Source organism: Salvelinus alpinus, chromosome 19 (genome assembly GCF_045679555.1).
Source record: "Salvelinus alpinus chromosome 19, SLU_Salpinus.1, whole genome shotgun sequence".
NCBI lineage: Eukaryota > Metazoa > Chordata > Actinopteri > Salmoniformes > Salmonidae > Salvelinus > Salvelinus alpinus.
Window position 1 is genome coordinate 35,870,093 of NC_092104.1, and position 22,218 is coordinate 35,892,310.

Sequence of the window (22,218 nt, forward strand, 5' to 3'; positions counted from 1 at the left end):
ATGCCGGAACAATGTTTTGTTGGAAAGAGATCCCTCTTGGTTCATCCCATTCATGTTTCCATTGATTATTGTATACTCCATTAAAGGGACAAATACCGGTCATGGCTAGCTGGGATACAGTTTATGTCAAATTGAAGTCAAAAGTAGATTTGTTTGCATTTTAGCTAACCATAACCTTTTCCTAACCATAAGTATCCTAACCTGCTACCTGCATTATCCTAACCTGCTGCGTAAGTTCTAACCTGCTACTAAAAGTCAACTCTGACATAAACTGTAAACCGGCACTATCTAGTCAAAACCACAAATCGTAAATCTCATCGTAAATCCATGGCAACAGAGGGGTTTGGGGATTTCAGACATTTTAATTGGCTAACCGCTAACCGTAGAAGTTCTGAGGTTGAAGTAGGTGTTATGTGTTGTGAGTATTTTTTTCCCACCCGATTAGACTACAAGGGTGTGATTTGTTATGATGATTTCTACCTTTTAATGGGGTAATTAGTCTAATCGGGTGTCTTTCCTGGGGTTTGAGACCAAGTTGTTTGGATTTGAAAATCCAACTGTTGTATTGGAAGGGGGCGCTCGAGGCTGTTTGTGCTGGTCCATGTTGGTGTTTGAGTGAGAAAGACACAGAGAACCAATCAGTAAAAAAGCACATCCTCTTCATTATCGATGCATCGTGCCGACAACATCAAAATAGCCTTTCCAGACTGAAGTCAGGAGGACTTCGAGTTAGGTGTTAGGCAGACTAACTGGGCCTATACAAGTGAATGGCCTCCTTGTTTCATTTAATTTGTAAGAAATAAATGAAATTGCTTTTTTTAAATTAAGGAATTAATTAAATCAACATGCACTTCACTTTCATATTGTTTAGTGAAAAATAACAGCATTTAATCCATAAGGCTTCCACACACAATATGTCTTACTAAATAAGCACAACATTGGTTTCGATCAAAGGTGGTGGTTAACTTTAAACCTGACAGTACCATGTCATAATAGTTGCTATAGGAACATCAGTGTGTGGGCCTTTTCCTCACTACATTAGTAACATAGTAACATTCATGTTGACCATGCACAACTTGATTATACAGGTTAGGGTTATTCGTAACACACAGCCCTTTTGACTTTGTTTGTCCTTTCTGAATAAAGGAAGTTGCATTGTTTCAGACAAGTCAAATCAGCATCAGTGTTACTGCTACTTCTCTCATGCTCCAGACTTGCTGGTAGCAGGTGAGCTGGAGAGCGAAGATGGGAGCAGGGTGGGGCGTTGCGCATGCACGGTGGCCATGGCCCTCATCACCAGTTATATTCTCGCTCCGTTTTGGTGACTGACTGTCTGGACAGGCTTGGCTCAGCATTGGAACGTGAGGAAAGACTGTCAGACCGTTTAGGTTCATTCAGCAAACCTCTTTGGACGTTGGAACGGATAGAGTTATTTCACGAATTTAGTCATTGGTTCTGTTGCAGGCGATAGCTGCAGACACAATTTTGTCTGGGCGTGGACTGGTCTCAACACATCTGAGCATCCATTCCTTTCATTGCTAGCGGTCTAGTTAACATAAGTGTGGTGACTACCATAATCGAGGAGGCTGACAACGCGCGGCTAAAATGTCCGGGTACCAGGGAAAGAAAAATATCCCACGCATTACAGTGAGTATTGTGTTTTAAATGCTCATACTTTTACAAAATGGTATGTAAAATCTAGACCGGCGATGCATGGCTGAACAAGCTAGCAGTGGGGATTACACAGTTAGCTTGCTAGCTACAGCCAGCATAGTCTGAGGAGGAGTGGGTCCATTTGTACAAATGCAATGTCACCACTTGCACTGCTATAATAAACAAAGGCACGGTAATTGGTCATACGAAATTGAACGCATTGTAGCTCGCTCTTGTCATTGGAATACTCATTGGGACGCGGATTTTGTGCATCCTATTTTGCAGCCATTCCATATCCTACCATGTTAGACGATTTAGCCTAGCGGCAGGTTTAGGGAAATAAATTGATGATTGGGACATTTTGTACTTCTTCCTCCTTATATTCAGATTGATTATATTATACTTTTAATGCAGTATTGGTAATACTGTAGTTATAGACGTTGGGAATACTATCATATAAAATCAAATGTGAGGAAAATCCCAGCAACAATAGCATTTCTTTTAGCTAGGCCTCATTATTTTCCAAATTGTTTGGAAATATATTAATTGAATAAATATGTATTTGTCACAACAATTCGTCTTATCAACCCTAGACAGCAAAGGGTTGATTTGCCATGATGACATTTGGGGACGGGGACAGTAATTGAAAGGGCAAAAAACATTTCTGTAAAGTAGGTCATTGGATGAAATCCATCCTTGCTTTTTGCTGTGATCGTGAAGGCCTGGCTTTTGACTATATGCTGAAATATACTGTAGATACAGTAATGACATTTAGGCATTTAATGGCTTGAATCAAATAACAAACCACACATTTGTGTGCGTTCCTCTCTAAAATATATGAATTATTGAAATAAAAAGGTTCTTGATAGCTGTCCATTTTTGTTTCTGCAAGGGCAGCATGGAGGGGAACTGGGATTGAGGGGGTGTTATTTTCAGGCAGCTGTCAGATCTCCCTCACAACTGGAGGAGGCCTATCTAACCCCCTGACATCTCAGGCATTGCATACAAACGGCTCAATTCCAGCAGCCCCCAGCCTTCAGATGACAGCATGGTGTGGCTTTAAAAGGGGGCCCTGTTATTTGCATGAACTAGGCTACTCTCTCACCCCACCTAAGCAAAGAGATATGTTATGGGATGCTGGTAATGTACATGGATTTGGCTGTGGGGAGGTATGCTGAGGAGTAGTTTTCTCCGCTCTGCTGAAAAGTAATTATTATTTTTATTGTCTTTATATTTTATTATCAGGGGGTTCTGCGTAACCTGATTAGGGAGTCCTCCCACAGAGCTCAGAATGAAAGAATCACATTTGATTACGATAATTCATATTAACAGAACATGCAAGTCGAGGATGCAATGATGTGCGGTCCTTCTTACCAAATTCTGATGTGCACATTGAAGATGCTAGAGTAACGGGCCACATTTACTTTTTCTCAGCCAACAACACGAGTAACGAACAGCAAAATCACTAGCCTATGTCAATCTACTATCCCCAATAGTAGAAAAGTTTACCTATTCTATTGGTCAGCTTGTCGAGAAGGAAATAGCCTATTCCAAACAGACTTTGGGACAGTTGTGGGATGATAGATCAGAATGTTTAGCTTAAAATGTTGATAAACTATTATTTCCTCACATTATAAGAGTAGCAATGTGCACAAGGCAGTAGGCTATGGATGAATGTTTGTTCCACAATGCAATTAGTGGGAAAACACAGATGTCAAAGGCACATGCAAGCGGTTTCATGTGACAGAGATGAAAATGTCCGTTAGAAATTTAGAAAGAGGGGAGTTCTAATATTTAACAACTAGCATGGGTTGCTAATATGACTAGGATTGTGCCTTTAGCTACTGGACAATGAAAAAAAGTTTATATAAAATAATTGCCTCCGGATATGGTCTGATTTTGACTGGGCTACTTTGAAGCAAGGTCAAACATGCCTCATAATATGTAGTAAAATGTTCAGGTTTCAGACAATTAAGTGTATGGTTTCAAAATGCACACTGTCTCCAGCCCAATGCAAAGCGGTGTGTGATGCGCTGAGGAAGCCTGCCTCCCGTTGCCTAGGCATTTTCTGTTTGAGATGCTGTAGCAGCTGCTCTCGCGCTGTCTGACAGATTTTCAGCTCAAAGCCTCTGTATCTGCATTTTGTACATGTGTGATAAATAAGATACTTAACGAATATACAGTACACATGCGCCAATTTAATTCCTCTTATGCAAATTAAGCTATAGACCAATAAGCATGACCAGTCAAATGTATTTACATTGACTGGTATTTCCATCAATGAATAGGTTAAAAAGCATTATTTCGAAACACGTTTTTTTTCCTTCTCGGACAATCGGTGGACGCCAATTTTATCGACTTTTCTCTTTTTTTTATCGTCCAAAAGCCGTCTATTATCGGCTAATAGAAACCCTGTGTTTTACCTCAATTAGCCACAAAATCCCTAGTTTGAAAGCAACTGTTTTTCTGGAAGCTGTGCGGTGCCATTTTCCCTAAATTTTCCCCCACATGGGCCAGCCCCCTAGCAATTTGAGTTCAACCAATGAGCTTCAGCCCCTCGCCATTTGAGTGCAGCTAGCCAGATGCACATCATTCACACAGCAGAGACAGCAGTGACATAGTTCACCTATCTGCACATATGTGACGTAGTACGCAATTTTCAGGGACCACATTATGCTTGTGAGCGCTACTTTCAGAACTACTGGCTAAAATGTATACAAAAGTACCAGAGAGAAGGTTCCATCCAAGTCACCAGAAGGGATCAGCCAATAAATTATACTAGTGAGGAAACATTCCATAACTGCAGGGGGCAGTAAATTGCCAACCTTGGCTTCATACCTATTCAAACAACACACTCTAGGTGGCAGTGTGCACCCTTTCAGTTTATTTGCCAACTCATTTATTTATTTATTTTCACTAGGCAAGTCAGTTAAGAACAACTTCTTATTTACAATGACGGCCTAGGAACAGTGGGTTAACTGCCTTGTTCAGGGGCAGAACGACAGATTTTTAACTTGTCAGCTCAGGGATTCAATCTTGCAACCTTTCTGTTACTGGCCCAACGCTCTAACCACTAAACTACATTTACATTTAAGTCATTTAGCAGACGCTCTTATCCAGAGCGACTTACAAGTTGGTGCATTCACCTTATGATATCCAGTGGAACAACCACTTTACAATAGTGCATCTAACTCTTTTAAGGGGGGGGGGGGGGGTTAGAAGGATTACTTTATCCTATCCTAGGTATTCCTTAAAGAGGTGGTGTTTCAGGTGTTTCCGGAAGGTGGTGATTGACTCCGCTGACCTGGCGTCGTGGGGGAGTTTGTTCCACCATTGGGGTGCCAGAGCAGCGAACAGTTTTGACTGGGCTGAGCGGGAGCTGTACTTCCTCAGAGGTAGGGAGGCGAGCAGGCCAGAGGTGGATGAACGCAGTGCCCTTGTTTGGGTGTAGGGCCTGATCAGAGCCTGAAGGTACGGAGGTGCCGTTCCCCTCACAGCTCCGTAGGCAAGCACCATGGTCTTGTAGCGGATGCGAGCTTCAGCTGGAAGCCAGTGGAGAGAGCGGAGGAGCGGGGTGACGTGAGAGAACTTGGGAAGGTTGAACACCAGACGGGCTGCGGCGTTCTGGATGAGTTGTAGGGGTTTAATGGCACAGGCAGGGAGCCCAGCCAACAGCGAGTTGCAGTAGTCCAGACGGGAGATGACAAGTGCCTGGACCTGCGCCGCTTCCTGTGTGAGGCAGGGTCGTACTCTGCGAATGTTGTAGAGCATGAACCTACAGGAACGGGTCACCGCCTTGATGTTAGTCTACCTGCCGTCCCAAAACTCATAGAAGTAGCAGAATAAGAAAATTGACTACTTCAAAATGGAGATGGCTTTAATGGCGCTGCCCATGCTCTCACATACACCATAATGGGACAGATACAATGATGCGAAGTCTATGGCTGTAGCCTAAATAATTCCAGGAGAGTGTTTGGTACAGAATAATTTCCGTGTCACAAAGATTACCCATCCACTCATCCACAGAGCCCATCCAGCTCAGCATTTTACTGGGCTGGGCTCACTGTACATGAGGCAGGAGGATGCCTTTTTAACTGAGGATATGGATTTTAATTACCTAACTAGTCATAATGCATGTTCTAAATGCCATTCAGTGGAGTGGTTGTGTTTAATTTCCCTCTCACTTCATCACTGTGTCAAGCATTTGCACAGCATGGAGTTGCTCAGATTTTTCACAATTATACCCTGGGCCCAATTGTTAACACCATTACCATGACATAAATCAGTTATATGCTTGCCCTTGAGGCTTTCAATCTCAGGGATGTTTATTTCTCTGAATAAATAGTTTACCTCCACTGGTGCTTTTAGGTGGGACAGAGATTCATGAAGTTATTCTGTTTGTGAGGTGTTTATTTAAAGATGCTTCAGTTATCACCTGCCTCTGCAGTGGCAAGACATAGATTAAAACACAATACATCAGTGTTTTGCCTAGATCTCCTAAGACTATTAAAGATACAGGTATTACTATGGATGATGAACAGAGGACGATAAGTAAGACAAGATCACTCATGGTTCTTCAAAGACATATAAAAGAGGATATTGGAACCAGTGGGCTTTATTCTCTGCATTCAGGCCTGTTATTAAAAAAATTCCAGTTTGAGCCCAGAAATGTAGCATAATCTGATGTCAATTGACCCACTTGACAATAGTATGTTAGATCATGATGGAAGAATGCCATTTTGGATTGCCTTTAATATTCTGAGGTTTGTCTAAAGTCTTCTCTGCGGCCATTAGTGGTTGGCTATAGGTCACTGTCTGAAGGTGGAAGTGGTCAGGTCAGGGTGCTAGCTAGGGGATACTAACATCCTACATCTTGTGTGCTGCTGTGCAGTCTGGAGAGAGCCTATGTCAGCCTCATTACAGTAGCTACCCAGCCCACACTCACCGAGGAAGGCCTGATGAGAAGTAGGCCAGCCCGAGCCTACACTAGCATGCTCTCCTTAGATGGAAATGGGATTATTTGTCCTACTCTTAAAGGTGCATTGTGCAGAATTCACTCCTCCATTTCCTTGTTGCTAAAATTGTAATATACTGAACAAAAATATAAACGCAACATGTAAAGTGTTGGTCCCATGGTTCATGAGCTGAAATAAAAGATCACAGAAATGTTCCATATGAACAAAATGCTTATTTCTTTCACATTTTGTGCACACATTTCTCCTTTGCCAAGGTAATCCATCCATGTTATACATGTGTGGCATATCAAGAAGCTGATTAAACAGCATGATCATTGCATAGGTGCACCTTGTGCTGGGGACAAAAGGCCACTCTAAAATGTTCAGTTTTGTCACACAACACAATGCCACAAATGTCTCAAGTTTTGAGGAAGCGCGCAATTGGCATGCTGACTGCAGGAATGTCCACCAGAGCTGTTGCCAGAGAATTGAATGTTCATTTCTCTACCGTGAGCCATCTCTAACGTCATTTTAGAGAATTTGGCTGTACTTCCAACCGGCCTCAACCACTGAACACGTGTAACCATGCCAGCCCAGGACCTCCACATCTGGCTTCTTCACCTGCAGGAGACAGCTGATGAAACTGTCGGTTTGCACAACCAAAGAAGTTCTGCAAAAGCTGTCAGAAACCATCCCAGGGAAGCTCATTTGCGTGCTCATCATTCTCATCAGGGTCTTGACCTGACTGCAGTTCGGCGTTGTAACCAACTTCAGTGGGCAAATGCTCACCTTCAATGGCCACTGGCACTCTGGAGAAGTGTGCTCTTCACGGATGAACCCCGGTTTCAACTGTACCGGGCAGATGGCAAACAGTGTATGGCGTCGTGTTGGCGAGTGGTTTGCTGTTCACAACCTTGACATCAGAATGCCCCATGGTGGCGGTGGGGTTATGGTATGGGCAGGCATAAACTACGGACAATGAACACAATTGCATTTTATTTATTGCAATTTGAATGCACAGAGAAACCATGACGAGATTCTGAGGCCCATTGTCATGCCATTCATCCGCCACCATTACTTCATGTTTCAGCATGATAATGCACGGCCCCATGTCTGTACACAATTCCTGTAAGCTGAAAATGTCCCAGTTCCTCCATGGCCTGCATACTCACCAGACATGTCACCCATTGAGCATGTTTGGGATGCTCTGGATCGACATGTATGACAGTGTGTTCCAGTTCCCGCCAATATTCAGCAACTTCGTACAGCCATTGAAGAGTGGGACAACATTCCACAGGCCACTATCAACAGCCTGCTCAACTTTATGCAAAGGAAATGTGTCGTGCTGCATGAGGCAAATGGTGATCACACCAGATACTGACTGGTTTTCTGATCCACACCCCTACCTTTTTTTAAAAAGTATCTGACCAACAGATGCGTATCTGTATTCCCAGTCATGTGAAATCCATAGATTAGGGCCTAATGAATTTGTCAGTTGACTGATTTTACTTATGAACTGTAACTCAGTAAAATTGTTGCATGTTGCGTTTATATTTTTGTTTAGTGTAGTTCGCCTAATGTAGAGAATCATTGTACCATCTACACTGCTGTGAAATATATTTTCAATAACCATAAATATTGTATTTTCAGTTTGAAGCTGGTGTACAAAACCAAAAGTAAAAGATGAATTTGGTCAGGTTGCCCAAAAAGTTACGTATTGCAGCTTAAGTGCATGCTCTTGGTCTTCCATTAACCCATGCTCTAGTCTACACAGCACTTTCCTCTGCATCTCAGACTGAACTAAGCTACCCCTCTGATCTAGGCTATTCTCCATGATCTGAGCTGTTTGTGATCGGGGTGGAATATCTTATGACTTAATGTATAAAGCCTGATTCTATATGAAAGATATTGCCTAGGCTAGTAAAAATGTACAGTCCGAGTGCTGTCTGAGTAGATTATGGATGTGGTTGCTTTAATAAGGCTTTTCTGTTGGACATTAGCCTAATCTTTGCACTCACATAATATGGAGACACGTTATGAGTATGTCTTAACTGGATCACTAGTTTGACAGAGAAAGAAACAGCTCTGGTTGGGAATAGTTGGTTATGAAAACTTTGCAGAAAGAGATAAAGAAAGAAAGATGTGGCCATAAACCTGTGTCCTTTTGTTTGAAATTATCTGTGTAAACAAATCAAACTTACATTTTTGAATACCGTTGTGTTACTTTGTTTTTGACTTAGCTCTGCTTATGCATTGTTGTTTGGGGTTTCTTGGCAGACAAGACAATGGCCATGTCTTGGCAAATCCCTAGTGCTGTTCTATACAGGAATGCGTGCTGAGGATTCTATCCTTGTGTGCAGCTTGTTCGTTAGCTACTCACGGAACACCTCTGTGCTTCTATTCAGTGTGGTTCTGTTAAAGCTCTCCTGGACGGATGGATGTGCCAGGGTTGAGTATTGGCTAGCTTACCTTTTCATGGCAAATTTGTTCAATGTGCAATATGCTTTTTAATCAATGGGTTGTGGTGCTCATTGCTATAAACACAATCAAGTCAAATGTAAATGAAATCCTGTCTCTTCCCACAGAGTGATCGTCTCCTAATCAAAGGTGGGAAGATTGTGAATGATGACCAGTCTTTCCTTGCTGACATCTATATGGAGGATGGAGTCATCAAGTAAGTCCTATTAGTTAGAGTGCCCTTGTCCTGCCTGCACCTTTGTTGGTTATATAAACTCAGCAAAAAAAGAAATGTCCCTTCTTCAGGACCCTGTCTTTCAAAGATAATTCGCAAAAATCCAAATAACTTCACATATCTTCATTGTAAAGGGTTTTAACACTGTTTCCCATGCTTGTTCAATGAACCATAAACAATTAATGAACATGCACCTGTGGAACGGTTGTTAAGACACTAACAGCTTACAGACAGTAGGCAATTAAGGTCACAGTTATGAAAACTTAGGACATTAAAGACGTCTTTCTACTGACTCTGAAAAACACCAAAAGAAAGATGCACAAAGGTCGCTGCTCATCTGCGTGAAAGTGCCTTAGGCATGCTGCAAGGAGTCATGAGGACTGCAGATGTGTCCAGGGCAATAAATTGCAATGTCCGTACTGTGAGACGCCTAAGACAGCGCTACAGGGAGACAGGACGGACAGCTGATCGTCCTCGAAGTGGCAGACCACGTGTAACAAAACCTGCACAGGATCGGTACATCCGAACATCTCACCTGCGGGACAGGTACAGGATGGCAACAACAACTGCCTGAGTTACACCAGGAACACACAATCCCTCCATCAGTGCTCAGACTGTCCGCAATAGGCTGAGAGAGGCTGGACTGAGGGCTTGTAGGCCTGTTGTAAGACAGGTCCTCACCAGACATCACCGGCAACAAACCTACCGTCGCTGGACCAGACAGGACTGGCAAAAAGTGCTCTTCACTGACGAGTCGTGGTTTTGTCTCACCAGGGGTGATGGTCGGCTTTGCGTTTATTGTCGAAGGAATGAGCGTTACACCGAGGCCTGTACTCTGGAGCGGGATCGATTTGGAGGTGGAGGGTCCGCCATGGTCTGGGGCGGTGTGTCACAGCGTCATCGAGCTTGTTGTAATTGCAGGCAATCTCAACACTGCGTTACAGGGAAGACATCCTCCTCCCTCATGTGGTACCCTTCCTGCAGGCTCATCCTGACATGACCCTCCAGCATGACAATGCCACCAGCCATACTGCTCGTTCTGCGCGTGATTTCCTGCAAGACAGCAATGTCAGTGTTCTGCCATTGCCAGTGAAGAGCCCGGATCTCAATCCCATTGAGCACATCTGGGACCTGTTGGATCGGAGGGTGAGGGCTAGGGCCATTCCCCCCAGAAATGTCCAGGAACTTGCAGGTGCCTTGGTGGAAGAGTGGAGTTAACATCTCACAGCAAGAACTGGCAAATCTGGTGCAGTCCATGAGGAGGAGATGCACCGCAGTACTTAATGCAGCTGGTGGACACACCAGATACTGCTTGTTACCTTTGACCCCCCCTTTGTTCAGGGACACATTATTCCATTTCTGTTAGTCACATGTCTGTGGAACTTGTTCAGTTTATGTCTCAGTTGTTGAATCTTGTTATGTTCATACATATATTTACACATGTTAAGTTTGCTGAAAATAAACGCAGTTGACAGTGAGACATTTATTTTTTTGCTGAGTTTATATGAAGAAAATCTGTATATTTTTTTGTAATACCCTTTGATAATTTCTTTCAATCCGTTTTTCCTTCTCTCAGGCAAATTGGAGAGAACCTGATTGTTCCTGGTGGGGTGAAGATCATTGATGCCCATGGGCGCATGGTGATGCCCGGGGGCATAGATGTGCACACACGCTTCCAGATGCCAGACAGGGGCATGGTGTCAGCAGATGACTTCTACCAGGGCACCCGAGCTGCTCTGGCTGGGGGAACCACCATGATCAGTATGTACTAATGAAATGCTTCATCCCCACTGGCACACTTGACAGAAACCCATAATACATGTGATGTCTAGGTAGATTCTGACTTACTGATACTTGGTACTAACATCCTAGATGGTAAATTGCTGAAGTTGGTAATGGAATAATTTTTTCCCCTGTTTGCCGCATCTTCAATTTAAGCTTAGAAGACGGTGTGTGCCCTCAGGCCTGGAGGGAGGCAAAGGTCATTCCACTGCCAAAGAATAGCAGATCACCCACTGCTGTTTGAACCATTAATCAGCCTGTTAATAGTGTTTAGCAAACTTTTGGAAAAATTGCTTTTTACCAAATACAATGTTATTTTACAGAAAACAACAGACTTTCAGCATGCTTATAGGGAAGGGCACTCAACATGCTCAAAACTGACATAAATGACTGATGATTGGCCGAAAGAAATTGATAATAATAAGATTGTGGGAGCTGTTTTGTTAGATTTCAGTGCAGCTTTTGATATCATTGATCATAACCTATTGCTGACAAAACGTAGGTGTTATGGATTTACATTCTCTGCCTTATCATGGATTGAGAGTTACCTATCTAATAGAACAGAGGGTTTTCTTTAATGGAAGCCTCTCTAACATGCTGACCAGACGGCATGCGTGTGTCCGTCCGTCATTGTGCGCATGTTGAGTTGAGGAGAGATTGACTGCATCACTATTGGTCTTTGTGCGAGGTGTTGGTGGGTTAAAGGTACAGAACTGTCTGTTCAAGCAGTTTGCACACATTTCGGGCACTCATCAGTACAACACAAGACATGCAGCCAAAGGTTTCTTCACAGTACCCTGGTCCAGAACAGAGGCTGGGAAACGCACAGTATTAAATAGTCATGACTGTTTAAACAACATGTCCCAGACCTGCTGTTTTCAACTCTCTAGAGACCGCAGGAGCGGTAGAGATACTCTTAATGATCGGCTATGAAAAGCCAACTGACATTTACTCCTGATTATTATTTGACCATGCTGGTCATTTATGAACATTTGAACATCTTGGCCATGTTCTGTTATAATCTCCACCGGCACAGCCAGAAGAGGACTGGCCACCCCTCATAGCCTGGTTCCTCTCTAGGTTTCTTCCTAGGTTTTTGCCTTTCTAGGGAGTTTTTCCTAGCCGCCGTGCTTCTACACCTGCATTGCTTGCTGTTTGGGGTTTTAGGCTGGGTTTCTGTACAGCACTTCGAGATATTAGCTGATGTACGAAGGGCTATATAAAATAAACTTGATTTGATTTGATGACTACATGGAACTCTCTGCCACCCCGCTAACAGTAAAATAGATAAAAGAACACCTTACGGCACGACAGGGACAATATTTGGACTGTATTTTTAATTGTGTTATGTATTTTATTTGTATTGTTTTGTTTCCTGTTTGGACCCCAGGAGGAGTAGCCACTGCCTTGGCAGCGGTCTAATTGGGGATCCTAATAAAATACTAAATACCAGATGTTCACGTTGTCTCATGATTTTGAATATATCTGGCCTCTGTAAAATGTGATAATGTTACTGCTAGTGTGTGTGTGTGTGTGTGTGTGTGTGTGTGTGTGTGTGTGTGTGTGTGTGTGTGTGTGTGTGTGTGTGTGTGTGTGTGTGTGTGTGTGTGTGTGTGTGTGTGTGTGTGTGTGTGTGTAGTTGATCATGTGGTTCCAGAACCTGGTGTGAGCCTGCTGGCAGCGTTCAACCAGTGGAGGGAATGGGCCGACAGCAAGTCCTGCTGTGACTACTCTCTGCATGTGGACATCACTAACTGGCACAAGGGCATGCAGGGGGAGATGGAGAGCCTGGTGAAGGACCACGGTACGCCGCTAACACAATTACACAACCCATTCTCCCTACATTCACTCATGTCAGGGGGTTGGGGCAGTTATTACTTCTACTAAGACTCTTTCTGGTTTATTTCCTTCCTGTGACTGTCCTTTCCTCTCCCTTTTCTATCCTTTTATTGCTACTATTGCTCATAAGTTTTCTATCTTTAGGTGTCAACTCTTTCCTGGTCTATTTGGCTTATAAGGATGTTTTCCAACTTTCCGACTCCCAGGTACGATTTGAAGCATTTCAGATTGGTATGATTTACTGGCGACGGATGGAGGAGTCAACATTTCTGGAGGCTTGTGCCTTTTTAAAGTAATGATTGCATTGCACTTTGTGTAACTAAATTGCATGACAGAATTATATTCTGTATTACATTTCTGATAAACTCTTTGAAGGCTGAATCCTAACTATAGATTAGCAGGCGTTAAAAGTAGTTGTTGACGTAAAATGAGAGATTTGCACGAGTGTTCAAGTTACGCCTGCGTATCTTGCTTGCTACAGTACGTCACTGCTCCAAAAATTCAGAGATTATTGAAGACCTCTTCACCTCTTCTGGAAAGTCTACTGCTTTCTGAATGCTAGGTAAAGGATTGTCTGTCTGGGGTGAAGGATCACTCCCATGTGCCTCATGTCTTTCTGTGAGAGCTTTGTTGTGGGCCAGTATTGAGTTTTCCCACTCAGCACAGGCTGGTTAGTGTTTAGGACTGACTGGGGATGACTCTTGCAACACGTGCTGAAAGATTGCCTGACCGTTTCCTGTGGCCTATTGCAGCTGTGAATACCTAGTTGATTGCCGTGTGAATTCGGAGTTGAACAAAGTGGTCCAAGCTAAAGAGAGAAGTGGAGTAAATGAACTGATCTGTGCATTTAGCGCTCTCCTTCTGATTCTCATCCAAGACGTGTTGCTCTGATAAAGAGATCTCCAGTCATCTTGTAAATGTCCTCATTGCTAAAGCCTCTGGTTTCCTGCCCTGTGTGTGACCGGCTGCTCTCCTCCTCCTGTAGATGTACGAGGTGTTCGGTGTCATCAGAGACCTGGGTGCCATCGCTCAGGTGCACGCAGAGAACGGGGACATCATTGCCCAGGTAACAGAACCTCTAATAAACCCTAGCACCTTGTCCCAGCTTGCCTTCTCCGCTGGCCAAGTGCAGGTAGCCTAAGGGTTAGAGCGTTGCACCTGTAACTGAAAGGTCGCTGGTTCGAATACCCGAGGTGAAAAATAGGATGATATACCATTGAGCAAAGCACTCTTATCCCTAGGTTGTTCTAGGGGTGCTGTACTACTATGGCTGACCCTGTAAAACAACACATTTCACCGTTTTATTGTATGTGACAATAAATTATATATATTTTTTAAAGCTGTTGTCTGATGTGTTTGCAGGAGCAGTGCAGGATCCTGGAGCTGGGCATCACTGGCCCTGAGGGTCATGTACTGAGCCGCCCGGAGGAGGTATGACCTCTGGCCAAGTCCTGTGCTTCTATCAGACTTCTGCTTGTATTTGATGTGTGCCTTTGTTTGCTTTACATGGACGTTAGGGAAGAGGCTGTATGATATTAACAGAATTCACTACAGATGTAAAGTAAATGAGTGAGTCAAGTGTCTGAGTGTTCTTTCCTATCCTTGCTGCTTCCAGAATGCCTAGAAGCATTAAAGCTAGTCTCTAACTCAACATGAAGGTCACTGAGTCTGGTCTGTTTGGACTGAAATCCCTCTCTCTGTGTCTGTCTGGTGTGTAGGTGGAGGCAGAGGCAGTCAACCGGTCAGTCACTGTGGCCAATCAGACCAACTGCCCCCTGTATATCACCAAGGTGATGAGCAAGAGTGCTGCTGACGTCATCGCCCTGGCCAGGAAAAAGGGTACTAGTAAAAAGGAGAAAGAAGTGTGGTGATGGACTACTGCAACACGTTTTTTTGTATTGATTGCTCTCTGGTTATAGATACACTAAATGTCAAATCCCACATAAATGATTCCACTTGTAAATCAGTCCTGCCTTGGAGACAGGGCACGAGCACTCTGAGGTGTATAGAACACTGACTCTCCTTGCCATGCTGACCTCGTGTTTTGCTGTGTTTCTGTGGTACTCTAGGCGCTGTGGTGTATGGAGAGCCCATCTCTGCCAGCCTGGGCACGGACGGCACCCACTACTGGAGTAAGAACTGGGCCAAGGCAGCTGCCTTCATCACCTCCCCACCCCTCAGCCCCGACCCCACCACCCCCGACTATCTCAACTCACTGCTCTCCTGGTAGGTACACCATTTACACTATGTACCTCTACTCAACACAGCTATGCAGTAATCATGTGTTACTTACACACATCTTCCACCAGAGGGCGGTATGTCATCCTAGCCTCCTGGAAAGTCATATCACTCAAGACAAAAAGATCAAACATAAGACCTGTCAGTAGTCTCTCTCCCTCTTCCCCTCCATCCTTTGTTCCTTTCCAGTGGTGACCTGCAGGTGACTGGTAGTGCTCATTGCACGTTCCACACCTCCCAGCGTGCCGTGGGTAAAGACAACTTCACCCTCATCCCAGAGGGCACCAACGGCACTGAGGAGAGACTCTCCCTCATCTGGGACAAGTGTGTGGTGAGGCACACTACTGACTTTTCTGCCGGGTCTCCTACAATCAAACATACCCCAATCACACATGCTTCTTTTAAATGTATCCTGTTATTGTAAATAGACACAGATATTGTGGTATTAACAATCAATCTACTTTCCCTGTTTGTGCCACAATTATTCATGTCATCAAGCGGTTGTCTCAGTTGGTGGTGAATGTTTGCAGCTGTTTTGTTAGAAAGGAAGTGACAGCGCCTTGTCTTCTGATTCCCTTAGGTGACTGGAAAAATGGATGAGAACCAGTTTGTGGCTGTGACCAGCACCAACGCAGCTAAGATCTTCAACCTGTACCCCCGTAAGGGCCGCATCGCTGTGGGTTCTGACGCCGACCTGGTCCTCTGGGACCCAGACGTCAGCAAGATCATCTCTGCCAAGAGCCACAACGTGGTAAGAGCCTGGCCAACCCACACTGTATTGACCATGTCATGGTATTTATACATGGTTTTAGTCACACCTACTGTATGTAGGACTCATTTTCATATGAAACATTGAAGCTCTTTTACCAACAAAGCTTTGATACAACCTAACAAGTAAAAATCTACTCACCTGAAATGACTTGTCACAGAACACCTCATGCAGACTGTTTGGTAGCCTAGCGGTTAGAGCGTTCGGCCAGTAACTTGTCGGTTTGGGTTTGAATACCCGAGCCGACAAGGTGAAAAATCTGTTGATGTGCCCTTGAGCAATGCACTTAACCATAATTTGGTCCGGGGCGCTGTACTGCTATGTCTGACCCTGTAAAACGTCACATTTCACTGCACCTATCTGGTGTGACAAACGATTAGTATTATTATTATTTTTATCGCTCACTGAGTCATCACTACTCTTCATTTAGAGGAGCTAGCTGGCTACATTAGCACTAGTTTCCCATTAAGATGTCAGCTGAATGTCAGTGACTCACTGTGTAACAGTAAGTCTTTCTCTCTGGGCATCTATATTGATGTGATTGATGGCCATCACCATGCTGGCACAAGTCATTGAAAGACTAAGGCCCAGACTGAAGTTCATATGGAAAAAGGCCTCAACTTGTTTAAATGTGTTGTTGTTGTGTGCATGTGAAAGTAGTCTTGGTGTTCTCTTTCTATGTTATTTGCCCTCTTGTACTGTGTCAGTCTATTTGTCACTGTTCTCATCAGAGCTGTTCTTCTGCAGGCTGTGGACTATAATATCTTTGAGGGCATTGAGGTGCGTGGAGCTCCCCTGGTGGTGATCAGCCAGGGAAAAATCGTGTTGGAAGAGGGCGACCTCCATACCACTGAGGGATGTGGGCGCTATGTGAGCCGCAAGCCCTTCCCTGACCATGTCTACAAGAGAATAAAGGCTCGCAGCAGGGTGAGTCTATAGTGCTGTGAACTTGACACAGAATAGATTGTTGATTGTTTATGACCATTCCCACTGACAGTGATGATCGCAGAACTAGAACAGCCGAACTGATGCTGTCATCTTGTCTGTCTGTCTCTCTGTTTGTCTCCTCCAAGCTGACGGAGCTGAGGGGGGTCCCCAGGGGTCTCTATGACGGGCCGGTGTGTGAGAATGTGACACCTAAGGTAATGACTCCGGTCACCTCGGTGAAGACCTCTCCAGCCAAGCTGCAGCAGCAGCAGCAACAGCATCAGCAGGGTCCTCAGCCAGTCCGCAACCTGCACCAGTCTGGCTTCAGCCTGTCTGGTGAGTACAGCTCAAAATGTCTCTCACAGCTCTTACATGGAACATCAGTAGGAATAGCATAATCCTAAAACATGTACAGTCATGGCCAAAAGTTTGGAGAATGACACAAATATTAATTTTCACAAAGTTTGCTGCTTCAGTGTCTTTAGATATTTTTGTCAGATGTTACTATCGAATACTGAAGTATAATTACAACCATTTCATAAGTGTCAAAGGCTTTTATTTACAGTTACATGAAGTTGATGCAAAGAGTCAATATTTACAATGTTGACCCCTCTTTTTCAAGACCTCTGCAATCCGCCCTGGCATGCTGTCAATTAAATTCTGGGCCACATCCTGACTGATGGCAGCCCATTCTTGAATAATCAATGCTTGGAGTTTGTGGGTTTTTGTTTGTCCACCCGCCTCTTGAGGATTGACCACAAGTTCTCAATGGGATTAAGGTCTGGGGAGTTTCCTAGCCATAGACCCAAAATATCGATGTTTTGTTCCCAAAGCCACTTAGTTATCACTTTTGCCTTATGGAAAGGTGCTCCATCATGCTGGAAAAGGCATTGTTCGTCACCAAACTGTTCCTGGATGGTTGGGAGAAATTGCTCTCGGAGGATGTGTTGGTACCATTCTTTATTCATGGCTGTGTTCTTAGGCAAAATTGTGAGTGAGCCCACTCCCTTGGCTGAGAAGCAACCCCACACATGAATGGTCTCAGGATGCTTTACTGTTGGCATGATACAGGACTGATGGTAGCGCTCACCTTGTCTTCTCCAGACAAGCTTTTTTCCGGATTCCCCAAAAAATCGGAAAGGAGATTCATCAGAGAAAATGACTTCACCCCAGTCCTCAGCAGTCCAATCCCTGTGCCTTTTGCAGAATATCAGTCTGTCCCTGATGTTTTTCCTGGAGAGAAGTGGCTTCTTTGCTGCCCTTCTTGACACCAGGCCATCCTCCAAAAGTCTTTGCATCACTGTGCGTGCAGATGCACTCACACCTGCCTGATGCCATTCCTGAGCAAGCTCTGTACTGGTGGTGCCCCGATCCCGCAGCTGAATCAACTTTAGTAGACGGTCCTGGCACTTGCTGGACTTTCTTGGGTGCCCTGAAGCCTTCTTCACAACATTTGAACCTCTCTCCTTGAAGTTCTTGATGATCCGATAAATGGTTGATTTAGGTGCAATCTTACTGGCAGAAATATTCTTGCCTGTGAAGCCCTTTTTGTGCAAAGCAAGGACGACGGCACATGTTTCCTTGCAGGTAACCATGGTTGACAGAGGAAGAACAATGATTCCAAGCACCACCCTCCTTTTGAAACTTCCAGTCTGATATTCGAACTCAATCAGCATGACAGAGTGATCTCCAGCCTTGTCCTCGTCAACACTCACACCTGTGTTAACGAGAGAATCACTGACATGATGTCAGCTGGTCCTTTTGTGGCAGGGCTGAAATGCAGTGGAAATGTTTTGGGGGGATTCAGTTCATTTGCATGGCAAAGAGGGACTTTGTAATTCATCTGATCACTCTTCATAACATTCTGGAGTATATGCAAATTGCCATCATACAAACTGAGGCAGCAGACTTTGTGAAAATTAATATTTGTGTAATTCTCAAAACTTTTGGCCACGACTGTAGGCACTCCAGTATTATCATTTGGCCTGCAATTTTACAATATATTTAATCTGTTACAAATAAACAACTTATCATGTTTTTTTGTCCGGGAAATCAGAGCGATGTCTCATTCAAATCCCCTTTAAGATTAGACTTTTTTTCTCTCTATCTCTCATGCCCAGGTGCACAAGTTGATGATAATATTCCTCGCCGCAACACCCAGCGCATCGCGGCGCCCCCTGGTGGGAGGTCCAACATCACCAGCCTGGGTTAAGCTCTCCTGTCAGCTGAGCTAGGGAGGAGATGAGCGGGAGAATCCACCCCAACTCCCAGAAAAACCTTCACAACCAACAGAGGGCGCTTCATCTAATGTGATCCTTCTCCCTGACTCAACTGCACCCTGGTCAAAAACACTTAATCTTCATCCATATTTAACAGCTCTGTCACCTCATTCAAAGAAAAAAAACAAGTGGTAGCACTCAATGTTTTGTTTTGTATGACCTACATGCCACCTTCATTTTTTTTTTTTAAAGGAAGAGTCAAGTGAATTTAGACAGCGCTTGATGTTTTACAGTTTTGTGACAAATATATTTATATCCAATTTAAGTTTGGGCTTTGTTTACATTTTGGCTTTTAATTGTACAAGAGGAACTGTGGATTGCAGTCGTGGCATTTGATGTATCTGATATTTAATGGGCCTTGACACGCATTGTTTCCAAGAAGTGATAAATGTCGTTATGAACTACGGAGACACTGAATTGAATCATTGTCAAAGACACGTGGCATTTTTTATTAAAATACATCTTTATTGTTTTCCTTCTATCCTATAAGTGAATGGAATGGTTTCTTGCATTTGGCATATTTTTAAGGCTTTAGAGTAGTGTTGTTTAAGTAACTGAGAGGACCTTTTAACCTCTCTGTCAGTTTGCAGTATTTGAATGACTTTAAACAGCTGTGAGTTCTTGGTATTATCCTCCCAGTCTTTCTGGTCAGCATTACCACAGAAGTTTCAGCTGGACAAATTCACTTTAATCTTCCTTTCTCTCATTGCTGCACTTTTTGTATTGTTGTAATATTTTTGTTGTTAATATTCTACATTTTCAATCGTGTCTAGAGCTAAAACACTACTGTAATCTCTGAAATATTGACTATTAGATCTTAGCTTGTTTGCTGATGGAATGCACAGAAGTCAAAGGTGAGAGTATTGTAGGGTTAAACCATTCATCTCCTCACTCAGAACACCTTTGACTCAAAGCATGCACAATATGACAGCAGGGAGAACCTTCGGCAAAAAAAACAGACGAGAGATATTTTGCCTCTTATTTCATCCCTTTTCTTCTCTTCTCTAGCTGTCCAAAGTTAAAGCTCGCCAAAACACCAGGCTTCCTATAATCACACTGCTGTTTATTTCTAATGACACTGACAGCCATGCTGGATAGAAGGTTGCCCTTAACAACCTCTCTGGTGCTATTTGATCAATGCTGTGTATGTGCAGATGGTGGTGCCTACTTTTTCCACTCAACCACACAAATTCAAGCTTTGTGAAAACCACTTTACGGGGGAAGCGGGGTTAGCTCTTAACATTCCTCTATCATGGTCTCATACGTCACAGGTCTTCATTTTCTATCTGCTAAAGTGCAAAAGGTGAATCTGTGAAAATGTTGATTTGTATTAGATGTTTGTTTTAGTTATTCTTCAGAATGTTTGTTCAATATCACTTGCCTGCCTATTCTATAAAGTATTGATTGATTGCACACTATATGAACCATGTATTTATGAAAAATATATCTTAAGCACTGTCAGTGACAAAGCTAGTACAAGTGGTGCTTTGAGATCCAGTGAAAAAAGCTATGATAATGAAATCCATTATTTACAGTGTGCCGATTATGTGGTTTGACTCCTGTCCTTATTGTTGGAGACATTAGAATAGCATCTCCTTGTAGCTCTGTGAGTGTTGACGATGGGAGCCACTTTTAACAGGTGCTCCATCATCACTCTCTTTACCCTCTTACCTATTCACATTAGACCCCACTGTTAGTGCCACTCATCAGGGTATGGACAATGTTAGTTAACCACTCACTAAGCACTCACTGTGTGAAAGGTACAGTAGGGACCTTTTACAGTAGGCTCCTTATTCATCTGATCAATTTTCTGTATAGCATTGTATTCTTTCCTCCTTGACTTGTTTAGGTATAGGTCATTATGCCAAGCTTGTATGTGATGTAAGTGAATTGCAGATGGAGAGGTTTCCTATAGTGTTTGTTTTTATTTCTGAAGTTTAGCACTGTCATTGCCCTCCCTCCCCTGCCATCTAGTGATAAACTGTTGACCATGTATGTTTTGTAGGCTACTGGGATTTTGGGGTACTTATTCCTTGACGGCATTGAATCCCATCGGTGTTGATGTAAATGGTTTTAAACATTAAAAAATTCAACAAAATTCTGTGTCTCTAACAGTTATTGTGCTAGTAGATACTGGTTTAGTTTTGGTCATAAAATAGAGGCGCAACTTTAGTTTTAGAATTGGGGGGGACATACACATATATATCAGTCAAAAGTTTGGACACACCTACTCATTCCAAGGTTTTTCTTTATTTTTACTATTATCTACATTGTAGAATAATAATGAGGACATCAAAACTATGAAATAACACATATGGAATCATAACCAAAAAACTGTTAAACAAATCAAGATATATTTTAGATTCTTCAAAGTAGCCACCCTTTGCCTTGATGACAGCTTTGCACACTTGGCATTCTCTCAACCAGCTTCATGAGGAATGCTTTTCCAACAGTCTTGAAAGAGTTCCCACATATACTGAGCACTTGTTGAGTGGAGATCAATCTCCCCTGACGTGGGCATGTTTTCAATACAGACTCCTTTTGTCTAACAGTATTCCATATAAGGCATCCAAACCTAATGAAAGTTGCACAGTGTACCCTTAATCTTAAAACAAATCTAGTGATAGTGTACATAACTTGACATTTCTTCCATACATTGTGGGAGGATAACATTCCTTCCAATTACTGACAATGCATTTATTAGCCACTGTAAATGCTAGGTTACACAGTTTCTTCTTTACTGTGTCCAGTATCAACATTTCCAAGTTAACAGGGAGAAGGGAGAATCTGTAGACATGCTGAGATAAAAGAACATACTCTTTGACAGAATTCAGCCAGCCTTCACAAGACCACAACATATGCAAAAATGTCCCCTTTTGTGCTTTACACCTCCAGCAGAATAATACAATTTCTGAGTGTATGATATTCAGTTTCCCTGGCATATAGTACGTTCTATGGATGTTCTTAAACTGCAGTAATTTATGTCTGAGATTCTATGAACATGACTGTGCATTCAAATATATCTGTATCCATTCATCATCATCAATAGCGTCTCCCGGGTCTTCCTCACATTTTTGCTTTACA

The 22,218-nt window shown here is 43.2% G+C and overlaps 1 protein-coding gene across 1 annotated transcript; it reads left to right on the forward strand.

Annotated features, from left to right (window-relative positions):
- The first annotated feature begins 1,232 nt into the window (after positions 1-1,232).
- On the forward strand, positions 1,233-21,232 carry LOC139545455 (dihydropyrimidinase-related protein 2-like). The gene is made up of 14 exons (XM_071353242.1): positions 1,233-1,647; positions 9,194-9,282; positions 10,877-11,061; positions 12,722-12,886; positions 13,066-13,127; positions 13,907-13,987; positions 14,284-14,352; positions 14,640-14,760; positions 14,991-15,147; positions 15,349-15,490; positions 15,740-15,910; positions 16,676-16,855; positions 17,002-17,191; positions 18,976-21,232. The coding sequence occupies exons 1-14, from the start codon at positions 1,606-1,608 to the stop codon at positions 19,065-19,067; spliced, it is 1,746 nt and encodes a 581-aa protein (XP_071209343.1). The 5' UTR covers positions 1,233-1,605; the 3' UTR covers positions 19,068-21,232.
- The last annotated feature ends 986 nt before the right edge of the window (positions 21,233-22,218 follow it).